The 13,336-nt window shown below is 36.2% G+C and overlaps 1 protein-coding gene across 2 annotated transcripts in view; it reads left to right on the top strand.

The window, feature by feature from the left end:
* The window catches only part of ANKRD55 (ankyrin repeat domain 55), a 1,456,090-nt gene that overhangs the window by 635,973 nt on the left and 806,781 nt on the right, over positions 1–13,336 (top strand). For both annotated transcript variants that reach the window (XM_044063788.1, XM_044063786.1), the window contains exon 3: positions 11,008–11,138. In XM_044063788.1, the coding sequence (XP_043919723.1) occupies positions 11,008–11,138 (131 nt within the window). The remainder of the gene's footprint in view (positions 1–11,007; positions 11,139–13,336) is intronic.

Genomic DNA, 13,336 nt, shown 5'->3' with positions numbered 1-13,336 from the left:
AAAATTTAAACTGATGAGTAGGGTCAGTGTCAAGAACATGTTTTGCAAGGGTACTGGTCACCATGCCTTTTCTAATATAATAATGATGTTCACGTATCCTATCCCTTAGCCTTCTGTCTGTCATCCCTACATAAAATGAACATGACACACATAAGCTAAATAAACAATATGCTCGGTCTCACAGTTGGCATTTAATCAAAAAAATCCCTTTGTAAATCAGGGTGATGAAATTTACCAGAACTATCAATATAAGTGCAAAAATTGCATTTAGAGGAAGGTAAAGTTGCTCTTGTAGAAGTCAGAGTACCCTCACTTAGGACTGTCTTAGAATAGCATAATAATCTTTTAAGGGATTTCATGTTCTTAAAAACAAAACGGGGATGTGATCCAACAATTCTATTGATGTTCTCATCAGCAGTAAGTATAGGCAAGAAATTCTTGTAAATATCAAGAAACGGCCTCACATTACTAGAATATAGAATAGGCATCCTGCTGGTCACTTTTTTACTCCTAGCTGCCCCTGTGTTTCTATCAGTCACCAGATTGTTCGAGAATTATGGTCTCATGGTATTTGATCTCATGTCCTCGACCTGGGCCAAGATATTTAGAACCTTAAGATTATTATAACCCCTGTTAACAAACTTTGTATTCAAGTCCTTCAGTTCCTTCTTAAAGGCTTCATCATTCACACAACGTCTGGACACCATCATGCACTGCCCCTTCACCACATATCAAAGATATGTGTAGGGTGCATGCTCCTACAATGTAATAGATTATTAACACTGCAATCCTTGCAATATATCACAGTGCTAACCCTATCTCTATCATCTCTGCATAACCTAATGTTCAAAAAGTCAATTTCCTGTGGGGAATAACTCATGGTGAACTTTAAGAAATCAGTAGCGTGAGTGATAGAGTGATAGAAGGATTCGAGTTGCTGTAATGTGCCATCCCAAATTAGAAATAAATCATAGACAAAACAACAATAGAAGCCTAAGAACTCCTTATAGGAGCCATTAATGAGGGCACTACCCTCCCACGCTGCTGTCACTAAGTTGGCATAGCTATTGGCACAACTAGTGCACATAGCTACGCCATCCTTTTTAAGTAAATGTCTTGGAACATGAAAATATTGTTGTCTAGAACAACTTCCATGAACAAACATATTAAGTCTATAAACTTTTGGTCAAAATCCCTATGAGTTCTTAAATACTCCTGCAACAACAATACCCCTTGCTGATTTGGAATACAAGTAAATAAGGATTGCACATCTAAATTAACAAAGAAAAACTCAGAATCACATTCCATATTTTCTAAAAACATATATAAATATACGAGGAACTGCTTAGAGTCCCTAAGAACTACATGGTTCCTGTCCAATAAAGGTCTTAAATGTTTCTCCAGAAAAATCAAAAAAAGACTCAGTGCACCAATTCCTTCCAGAGTCTATAGGTCTCATGGGAGGATTCATCATGTCTTTGTGCACCTTTGGCAATCCTTGTGTAGTCGGTATCAAGGATCTGTGATTTTTAAATACTCCTAGAGGGAATTCTCAATGGCACGTGACATCAAACAATTGGGTCTATAATACGTGATTGAATGATTAGGTGATCGAACAACTAAACATCAACCACATAATATCAAACTGCAAAACAGAGAATACCATCGGGAAACATTACCATCGGCCACAAAAAAATTAACTTTACAGCCAAACTAAGTGGGGGCTTCACCCCCACACAACCCGATGTCAGGGGCTGTGCCCCCCTAACTAAATATATCAACTCCAAGATCACTCCACAAAGGAGAAGACAGCAAAATCTAGCAAACGGCCAAATGAAATCTTTCCTTGCGTTAAATTGGCCAATCGCTGTTTTTTGTTTTCGATATTATGTGGTCAATGTTTAGGTGTTTGATCTAATCATTCTATCACATAATATCGACCCAAACAATCATCCAGTGTATTGTGCACTGTTGTAATCATTTTATAAACACTTTCATAAGTAATCTTAGCATATACTTTCTCATCATTTAACATAAACCTCATACTGTTAACATAAATGTTGGTGTCCATGACAACCAAAGAGCCCCCTTTATCAGCAGGATGGAGTATTCTAGAGACATCATTTTGTAATCTAGTCAATGCTTGAAACTCATCATTATTCATATTCCTAAAACTCTTAATTCCCACAATCACCAGTAGATTTATCTGGGGACAGTTGACTGGCATTCAAAACTTTGTAAAGTTCATCCACACAAAGTTTCTCAAACATTATAACAGTGGATGGTTCAGAGGTGTAAAAATGCTTGGTTTTCTCAATATCTTATCACATGCAATAGTATTAGTATTGCCAGACATTAACTGTAACGTAATGCTTCTCATATAAAATGTCAAGTCTAACACAAAGTCAGTTACCTCATCTTTTCTAGCTAGAATGAAGGATTATCAATACATTCAGTTCTGCTTCAATAAGTTGGTTCCACAAGAAATTCAAAACTATTGTCTTCCTTGCATAGTCAAAATGTTCTTCAAAGTATTCACATTGGTCAGATCGAAATTTTCTTTCCTTTTCTTCCTGGTCGTGCTCCTCAATCTGGACCATGGGGTGTTATTATCTATTGATATTGGCAATGGAAATGAAGGAAAAACCTGCCCTTGCCTTCTCATGGCTGAAATGGCAGGATTCTCTTGTTCTAATATCCTTGTAGTCAGGGTATCAGGATTCACCTGCATCGATGTAGAAGTGCTTGATGAATGGAGCTGAAGGGTAGAAATGTTCTTATTAGATGTAGTAGAACAAACGCTGCTCATCTGGGTTAATGTAGTCTTTCTTCTAGCTCCAAGACAATTGATTTCTCTGTTGGATGGGCTCCGTGCTGTTTCACTGATGGCAACGTCAGTCAGAGCTTGTAGTTCAGCATTAGAAGCACCATCCCTATTGGGTGCTGTCTCTTCTGTAGCACAATCACTGGGCAATGAATTAGCTTTCGGCCAAGTAAAGACATGCCCGTTCAAAAAAATTATTTTTCTCTCTCTTTAGCTTTTTAACTTTACTAAGTGTAAGATTCTTTTCAAAAATGCTAAGCAAGTCAAGAATATCTGTCACTTTTCTTTCAAGTGCAGGCACAGGAAAAAGTTTATACATTTTCTTGTATATGGAGGATATGACTTCAGTCAATCGTTCTTCCTCTGGCTGGAAAAAAATCTATAAATAGCCTCCTATAATTTAAGCTTAATTCAATCTTAAGTTATTGCTGTTTACTCAATAGGTCTGGAAAACATTCACCATATGTAGGCATCCTAAGTATTCTCAAACCTCTAGGCATTACCTACAGTTTGAGACATGCCTCGAAGTGGAAATGTTGTAACTACAAACATTTCAGTTTAAAGAATGCATCTTCAAATCATAATAACATTTCACTTAACAGGGTCAAATCAAAAGTCTCAGTATCCTCATGCCCATCAAAGAACAGCAATGGATTAGATTTCACAATAAAAAAAATTATCCAGTCCCTTTGAGCAAGCTCTTTCTCAATGTTCAGCATTGGCAGTCCCTAGTACATAATCAGGTTCGATCTCCACTAAACCCCCTTCGGCCATCGCTCTGGTGTCCAGGCAGAATATAGAAGCAATACATCCAAAAAAGAATCAGACAAAACCCGATGAATACTTGTCTGTAAACCAAAATAGTACCAAGAATCTAAATGACAGCAGTGTAAAATGAAGCCAAATGCAGGTGTATTGTATAACGGAACAAACATACGTACTTTCAGAATGCTGAACGCTGCTTCATCAGACATACAAAGTAAGTTAAATGAAAATACTTTACATATGTTAAGGACTACTAATTCCCCCTTGCCAATCAATGCATCTGATGTTAATCAATGTTAATGAAAGTTCACATTTAAAGCAACACACATAGATATAAAGCATTCAAAGTACAATTAAAACCCTAGCATCAAAAAAATGCATAAACAGAAAAAATACAACAATCATAAAAAATGGAATAAATATAAAAATAAATATTATCCAATGAATACATATCGGAAAGAACATTATGTAAACATAGAAAATCACAAAAAAATACATAGTACATAGGACAACTGGTGCCAGAGCCATGGCCTCAAGCTAAACGCCAAAAAGTGTATAGTCATCCCCTTTGGCAAAAACAAAGTGCCCACAAATTATCACATAGGTGGTAATCCATTAAGTACAGAAGAAGTAATTAGGGACCTGGGGACCCAAGTTGATAGCAATCTCTCATTTGACAACCACGTGGCCAAAGTGGTTAGAAGAACATTTTATATAGCCCACCTAATCATGAAGGGATTCACATCTAGATCAAGGGAGGTCATCGTGCCTCTTTACTCATCCCTCATCAGGCCCATAATTGAGTACAATGTCCCTTTTGGGAAGTACCTTACCAGACACCTGCAGCAACTGGAAAGACCCCAAAAGTACCTCACCAAGAGGATCAAAGGGCTCAAACAGATGCCATATTCTGCCCGGTTAAAGAAACTCCAGCTCTACTCAGTGGCATACCGCCTGCTCAGAGGCGATCTGTGCCTGATGTTTAAAGCCATGTCCAACCTGGAATTAATGGACATGCTGCACCTCAGAAAATCCAAATCCCATCGAGCTATGCTCGAGACTTGAACCTCAGCACTGAAATAAATAGGACATGCTGGAGGGACAGATTCATAACCCAGAGGCTCCCTTCACTCTGGAATAAAATCCCAGTCCAGGTTAGGCAGAGTCCCTCATTGACTCTCTTCAAAAGGAATCTTGATGAGTGGATGGGAGATCGTAGGTTTACCCCGGGTATCACTTCTGTGTCACTGTTAGACAGAGGCACAGTATACTAACCTCGAAAAAGGGCATAGCAAAATTAATTTAAAATGGGTGGCGAAAGCCAAACACACTCTGGCTAGGCTTATAAATGCCCTAGGGCAGATAGCCTAGTATGAACCTATGAAACATAACACATCATAGAACATCCAGCATACCAGTGCAGTACTATCTAAAAAGAGGTCTAGCTTTGAGTAAAGGTTTCAGGGGGACCTTGTCATTCAACCCCTTGCTATAGAGGTTTGAGAATATTTAGGATGCCTACATATGGTGAACGATTTCCAGACCTATTGAGTAAATGGCAATAACTTAACATTGAATTAAGCTTCAATTATATGAGGCTATTAATGGACTTTCTCTAACCAGAGGAGGAACAATTGACTAAACTCATTTCCTCCATATACAAGGAAATGTATAAACTTTTTCTTGTGCCTGCACTTGAAAGAAAGGTGACTGATATTCTTGACTGACTTAGCATTTTTGAAAAGAAGCTTGTGCTTACTAAGATTAAAAAGCTAAAGAGAGATATAAATGATTTTTTGAATGGGCATGTCTTTGCTTGGCCAAAAGCTACTTCATTGCCCAGTCAGCGTGCTACAGAAGAGACAGCTCCATTCAACGAGCACTTTTACATTGATGCAGGTGAATCCTGATACTCTGACTATAAAGGTACAAGAACAAGAGAATCCTGTTGTTTCAGCCATGAAAACGCAAGGGCAGGTTTTTCCTTTGTTTCCGTTGCCAATATCAATAGACAAGAGGACTCCATGGTCCAGATTGAGGAGTACAACCAGGAAGAAAAGGAAACAGAACTTCGATCTGACCAATGGGAATACTATGAAGAACATTTGAACTATGCAAGGAAGACAATAGTTTTGAATTTATCATGAAAATAACTTACTGAAGCAGAATTTAATGTATTGGAGAAGGGGATTATCTTTCATTCCAGCTAGAAAAGATGAGGTAACTGACTTTGTGTTAGACTTGAAATGTTATATGAGAAGCATTATGTTGCAATTAATGTATGGCAGTACTAATACTAATGCATGTGATAGGATATTGAGAAAACCAATCATTTTTACACCTCTGAGCCATCCACTGTTATCCATGTTTGAGAAAATTTGTGTGGATGAACTTTACAAAATTTTTAATGCCAGTCAACTGGCCCCAGACAAATCTACTGGTGGCTGTAGGAATGTTAAGAGTTTTAGAAATTTGAATAATGATGAGTTCCAAGCTTTGACTAGATTACAAAATGATGTCTTTATAATACTCTGTCCTGCTGATAAAGAGGGCTCTTTGGTTGTCATGGACACCAACTTTTATGTTAACAGCATGAGGTTGATGTTAAATGATGAGAAAGTCTATGCTAAGATTACTTATGAAAGTGTTTATAAAATGATTATAACCGTGCACAATACACTTTATTGTTTGATGTCACGTGCCATTGAGTATTCCCTCTATGGTATTTAAAAATCACATCTCCCTTCATACCAATTATACATGGATTGCCAAAGGTGCACATAGACATGATGAATCCTTCCATGAGACCTATTTAAGTCTTTAGGAGGAATTGGTGCACTGAGACTTTTTTGATTTTTCTGGAGAAACATTTAAGACCTTTATTGGACAGGAACCATGTAGTTCTAAGGGACTCTAAGCAGTTGCTCGAATATTTATATATGTTTTTAGAAAATAGGGAATGTGACTCTGAGTTTTTCTTCATTACTTTAGATGTGCAATCCTTATTTACTTGTATTCCGAATCAGCAAGGGGTATTGTTGTTGCAGGAGTATTTAAGAACTCATAGGGATTTTTACCAAACGTTTAGAGATTTAATATGTTTGTTCATGGAAGTTCTACTAGACAACAATATTTTCATTTTCCAACAAGACATTTATTTACAAAAGGATGGCATAGCTATGGGCTCTAGTTTAGCCAATAGCTATGCCAACTTAGTGATGGCAGCCTGGGAGGATAGTGCCCTCATTAATGGCCCCTATATGGAGTTCATAGGCTTCTATCAGCATTTTTTTTGATGATTTATTTTTAAATTGGGATGGCACATTACAACAACTTGAATCGTTCTATCACTCTATCACTCACACTACTGATTTCTTAAAGTTCACCATGAGTTATTCCCCACAGGAAATTGACTTTTTGGACATTAGGTTATGTTAGACATTAGGTATGGTTAGCACTATGATATATCGCAAGAATTACATTGTTAATAATCTCATACATCATAGGAACATGCATCCTACACATATCTTAGATATGTGTTGAAGGGGCAGTGCATGAGTGCATACAGACTTTGTGTGAATGATGAAGTCTTTAAGAAGGAACTGAAGTACTTGAATACAAAGTTTTTTAATAGGGGTTATGTTAGTGTTAAGGTTCGAAATATCTCAGCCCCAGGTCGAAGACATGAGATCACATACCACAAGACCATACTTCTGGAACAATCTGGTGACTGATAGAAACACAGGTGCAGCTAGGAGTAGAAAAGTGACCAGCATGATGCCTGTTCTATATTCTAGTAATGTGAGGCTGGTTCTTGATATTTACAAGAAATCTGGCCTATACTTACTGCTGATGAGAACATCAGTAGAATTGTTGGATCACATCCTAGTTTTGTTTTTAAGAACATGAAATCCCTTAAAAGATTATTATGTTATCCTAAGACAGTCCTTAATGAGGGTACTCTGGCTTCTACAAGAGCAACTTTACCTTGCTCGAAGTGCAATATCTTTACTTATTTTGATACTTCTGGTAAATTTCCTCACCCTGATTTACTAAGGGACTTTTTGATTAAACACCAACTGTGAGACTGAGCATATTGTTTATTTAGTTTACTGTGTGACATGTTGTTTGTTTTATGTAGGGAAGACAGACAGAAGGCTAAGGGATAGGATACAAGAACATTTTTATTATATTAGAAAAGGAATGGTGACCAGTGCCCTTGCAAAACATGTTCTTGACACTGACCCTACTCATCAGTTTAAATTTTGGGTTATTGAATATTTCAAGATGGAATGTTAGGAGACATTAGGAACAAAATGGAAAATAGAGAGATAAGATGAATAGTATGCCTAAGAGCGGACTATGGTAAGGGGTTGAATGACAATGTCCCCCTGAAACCCTTACTCAAAGCTAGACCTCTTTTTAGATAGAACTGCACTGGTATGCTGGATGCTCTGTGATGTGTTATATACTATGTATTTTTTGTGGTTTTATATGTTTACATAATTTTCTTTCTCACATATATTCATTGGATTTCTTGTGGTTTTATATGTCTATATAATGTTCTTTCTCTTATATATTCATTGGATAATATTTATTTTTATATTTATTCCATTTTTTATGATTGTTGTATTTTTTTGTTTATGCATTTTTATTGATGCTAGTATTTTAGTTGTATTTTGATTGCTTTATATCTGTGTGTGTTGCTTTAAATGTGAACTCTCATTAACATTAGATGCCTTGATTGACGAGGGAGAATTAGTGGTCTTTAACATATATAAAGTATTTTTCATTTAACTTATTTTATACGTCTGATGAAACAGTGCTCAGCATTGTGAAAGCACTTATATTTGTTCCGTTATACAATAAACCTGGATTTGGCTTCGTTTTACACTATTGTCATTTGGATTCTTGTTACTATTTTGGTTTACAGCCAAGTATTTATCTGGTTTTGTCTGGTTCTTTTTGGATTTATTACTCAAGGAGAAATGTTCTTGTTCCAATGGATAACAACACTTTCACTAGCAGGGAAGGAAATAGCTTAGTGGCCATAAACAGCAGCACTCAGTCCAATGCATGGGAATGACTTCCAAACTGTGGTTTCACACCAAGAAAAGGTGAAGTTATAAATCCTGCCAGTAGCTGAGTGGGAGTCCATGCGACGCTAGCATTGATGCAAGTGTCTATACTGACTGTTTATTATGTGTGCTGATCGTTTTGCCTAAAACTCTAAAACAGTAACTTGTACAAAGCCACAATTAAACATATCATTTCTTACTGGCTATATGTCTGGAGATACACAGCAGTGATAGACACTGAAATAATAGACAAAGGGAGAGAGATAGAGGTCCCGATCATAGTAGGTGCACTGAGGTATGTGTTCCATTGATGTCAATGGATGCAAAGCAGGGTAAATAACCCCCCTTAACATGCCACCAATTAGATGGCCCTGACAAAACATAACACAAGTTATATATTAGTGGCAACAAGTATGATTTCACTAATTACTTATAGCATCACATGAATATATAAAAAGCATTGCTAACCAAAATGGTGATTGCACTGTAGAAATGCTTCTCTTTAAATGCAACAATGTGTTTGGTCAAAATGAAAATAAGATTTTACAGAATGACTGTTAAATTGTCAGACTTGCCTAAAAAGGCACCCGACTTCAAATATGGATGTCATTTGAACAATATACTGGATGCTAGATGTCTAAGATGGCAGGAGGGTGAATCTGGATGGAATGGCTTCCTTTTAAGGGTGGAATGTCTCTTCCAGCATCACCCTGATCAGACCAGTGAAAATTAGCAGGAACTACTAATGAAAAAAGAAAGGGCAAACTCATTGCAGCTGGTACAGACCTGGTAGATAAATATGAACAATTCTTAAAGGATTATCCTTGCAGTTTCACAACTAATATAGTATGAATGTAGTAAGAAAAAGCATTTTATGTCTTTCACTTAAATCTATTGTTTACTGTCCCAGCTCTTGCCCCTGCTGTGGGACAGGGTATGGACTGATGGAGTGAGGAAATTAGAGAAAGAATAACAGTGACAGGTGTAGCTTGCCATTTATTGGAAATATGAAAAAAAATTAATTATACAATGACTGACCATTAATATTCAAAAACGAGCATGCTGATTGGCCAGCCCAACCAGACTGCCCATTGTAAATCTGAGAATATACCAATGGGAAAAGTTCCGGTCACCCAGACCTTTTCCCATCAGTATACCTTGTAACTTTTTTACTTTTCTTTTTTTTTAAACCAAAAAAGAAAACGGAAGACCTGAAATGAACAAGGGAGACAGCGCAAACAAAAATAAGAGATTAATCAGGTACAGTCTGCAAAACTAAAGAAACTTACCTGATTATCTTTTTATTTTGTCAGTCCCGGCTCTCCCAAATGTAAAAAGTCTCACTGTTTTTTTTTTTCTTCTAAATAAATTTAAAAAAAAAAGCAACAGAGATCTTCCATTCTCTGTTGCTACCTTTGCACAGCCCAGATGTATTGAGTATGTGTGGTAACACAAATCTCATACGCATGCGCAGTACATCAGAAAAAGCCCCAGGATACCTGAAAAATGTGGAAGGGCAGCACGGAGGCATTATACAAAGACATTAGGAAAAATAAGTATTTGTTTCTTAAATAATGTCATTGTATAATAGCAATAACTCATGGCTGGGTGTGGGCAATGCTGGATTTACTCACACCCAGCCATGCGTTATTGCTTAAATACTTTCTAGCTAATTGTGGTAGGTAAGAAGGTATTGGTCAGGTTCTTTATGGAATACAGGAAAAGCTTTGTGCAAAACAGAATACTACAAAACTGAAGACATGGAAAATATAGTGCAAATCATGCCTACATAATAGCTTCTGTGAAGGTCTACACCCTTGGGTCTGCTGTAGTTTCTTTATGTAGTTGAGCCCCTGAACAGTAATATAAAACTAAGATGATGTCCTTTTAGAATACAACAGTTTTAAATCTTTCAGGAGTACTGTAATGAGCCTGGAAGGATTTTTTACACAAAAAAGCCATTTCAGATAATTAATTGAATTCTAAAAGATTTTGGAAGAAATGTAGTGAATTATAAACCACTGCATGCGAATATTTAATTTAAAAGCTTGTGTCATGTAAGACCCATAGCAAACCAAAAGATGAACAGCAAGTCATGCTGGATTTATGAAATGTGTTATGTACATTAAACACATCATTTCATTTGTTAGTTTGTTGTACACCTCCCACACTAGTTCTTATTACTCACTTGCTTAACATTTATGTGTGTTCTTGTCCCATTCATTTTCCCGCCATTATATCCTTACATATATGAATCACAAAATTCTGCACTGCAAGCTGAAAAAGTGTTAATAGTAGGAGTTTCAAGTCTAAACATATTCAAATCTTCTATTTTTCTAGGTTCAACACCCTTAATGCATGCCATTTCGGGACGTCAGGTTGACACAGTGAAGCTCTTATTGAAGATGGGTGCATCTATTAATACCCAGGATGCCTGTGGGCGAACCTGTTTATCTCTGGCAACCTATTTGGTATGCAGATATAGTGCTTATGGTTAAAAGCCCTTTTCATTCACAAATCATAAATATTTTTATTTTCTTATTCATTTTTTTTTCTGTTTTTGCATTTTGAGATGTAGAAAACATTTATATGCTAGGACTTTAAGAACGTTATGCCAATAATTAAAGTGCCTATTGTTTTAAATAGTACATAAATGGAAATTATATTACTTTAGCACAGAATTAATAGTATCTTAATAAATTCATTCTGTTTACTGTTTATACTTCATTTCATGGCACAAATATCAGGTAGTCATTATATAGCAGGACAGTAAACATATTTGCTGTTCCATTTAAACAATATGGGAACAGATTTTAGAGTTCTGAACGGTATAATGTAGTCCCTTTCCTCTCTCAATGTGAGATATCATGCCATTTTCACAAAAGTAGAAACAGCGTTTTTTATTATTTCTCTGGAAAATTTGCTTCTGCCACCAATTACAACATTAAAATTCCACATAAGTCATTTAAGTTTTAGTCATCTAAGCCATCTGAATGGCTATTTCATGATTTATTCTATTCTGAAAAAAATCATTATCGTATATTTCTCCTTTGCTTCAAATGTGTAGCTTCTGTCCCAGGTCACATGCATGAAGATGCTCTTTCTGTTGATTAATTCATGTACCATCTTGCTTACTCCATCTTCTGGATAGAACAGCATGACTTTCAACAAAAACAGCATTACATTTCAGAAGCTGAGTTTTGTTCTTTTAGTACTTGTATTAATTTTAATTCTCAGTGTTCAAAATTAGAGAAAATGACAACCGATACAGTTTGAACCATTTAATTGCCTATGCTACAACTGATTACATCATCTGTAAGCTATATTGGGGTTCATTCTGCATTTCTAGAGCACCTATGCTACAACTGATTACATCATCTGTAAGCTATATTGGGGTTCATTCTGCATTTCTAGAGCACCTATGTTATTTACCTATGCTACAACTGATTACATCATCTGTAAGCTATATTGGGGTTCATTCTGCATTTCTAAAGCACCTATGCTACAACTGATTACATCATCTGTAAGCTATATTGGGGTTCATTCTGCATTTCTAGAGCACCTATGTTATTTACCTATGCTACAACTGATTACATCATCTGTAAGCTATATTGGGTTTCATTCTGCATTTCTAGAGCACCTATGTTATTTACCTATGCTACAACTGATTACATCATCTGTAAGCTATATTGGGGTTCATTCTGCATTTCTAGAGCACCTATGTTATTTACCTATGCTACAACTGATTACATCATCTGTAAGCTATATTGGGTTTCATTCTGCATTTCTAGATCACCTATGTTATTTACCTATGCTACAACTGATTACATCATCTGTAAGCTATATTGGGGTTCATTCTGCATTTCTAGAGCACCTATGTTATTTACCTATGCTACAACTGATCACATCATCTGTAAACTATATTGCGTTTCATTCTGCATTTCTAGAGCACCTATGCTACAACTGATTACATCATCTGTAAGCTATATTGAGTTTCATTCTGCATTTCTAGAGCACCTATGCTACAACTGATTACATCATCTGTAAGCTATATTGGGGTTTCAGTCTGCATTTCTAGAGCACCTATGTCATTTACCTATGCTACAACTGATTACATAATCTGTAAGCTATATTGAGTTTCATTCTGCATTTCTAGAGCACCTATGCTACAACTGATTACATCATCTGTAAGCTATATTGGGGTTTCAGTCTGCATTTCTAGAGCACCTATGTTATTTACCTATGCTACAACTGATTACATCATCTGTAAGCTATATTGGGGTTCATTTTGCATTTCTAGAGCACCTATGTTATTTACCTATGCTACAACTGATTACATCATCTGTAAGCTATATTGGGGTTCATTCTGCATTTCTAGAGCACCTATGTTATTTATGTCTTTATACTTTCTATAAATTACGCTTCCATTTTTTTGTATCAGTACCTCACTCTGGAAGATATTCCAAAAATCGTTCTTATTGATTAGGAATATTTTTCTCCTAAACCAGATTATTCACTTTCTGACTTTGGAGAATTGTTTAGTCTATCTTTTTATATTAAAATCTGTGCATGTTTTGTGGTACGTCTGTTTTCTATTATGCAATTAGTCAACTCCTCTACTGTTCCCCAAAGGAGGTTTGAAGTAATCCAATCATCATTTTATTAGCTG

Source organism: Protopterus annectens, chromosome 2.part2 (assembly GCF_019279795.1).
Source record: "Protopterus annectens isolate FY-2018-M chromosome 2.part2, PAN1.0, whole genome shotgun sequence".
In the NCBI taxonomy this organism is placed as follows: Eukaryota; Metazoa; Chordata; order Ceratodontiformes; family Protopteridae; genus Protopterus; species Protopterus annectens.
The sequence above is the reverse complement of the archived record's forward strand: the minus strand, read 5'-3'. Positions and strand labels throughout refer to the sequence as shown.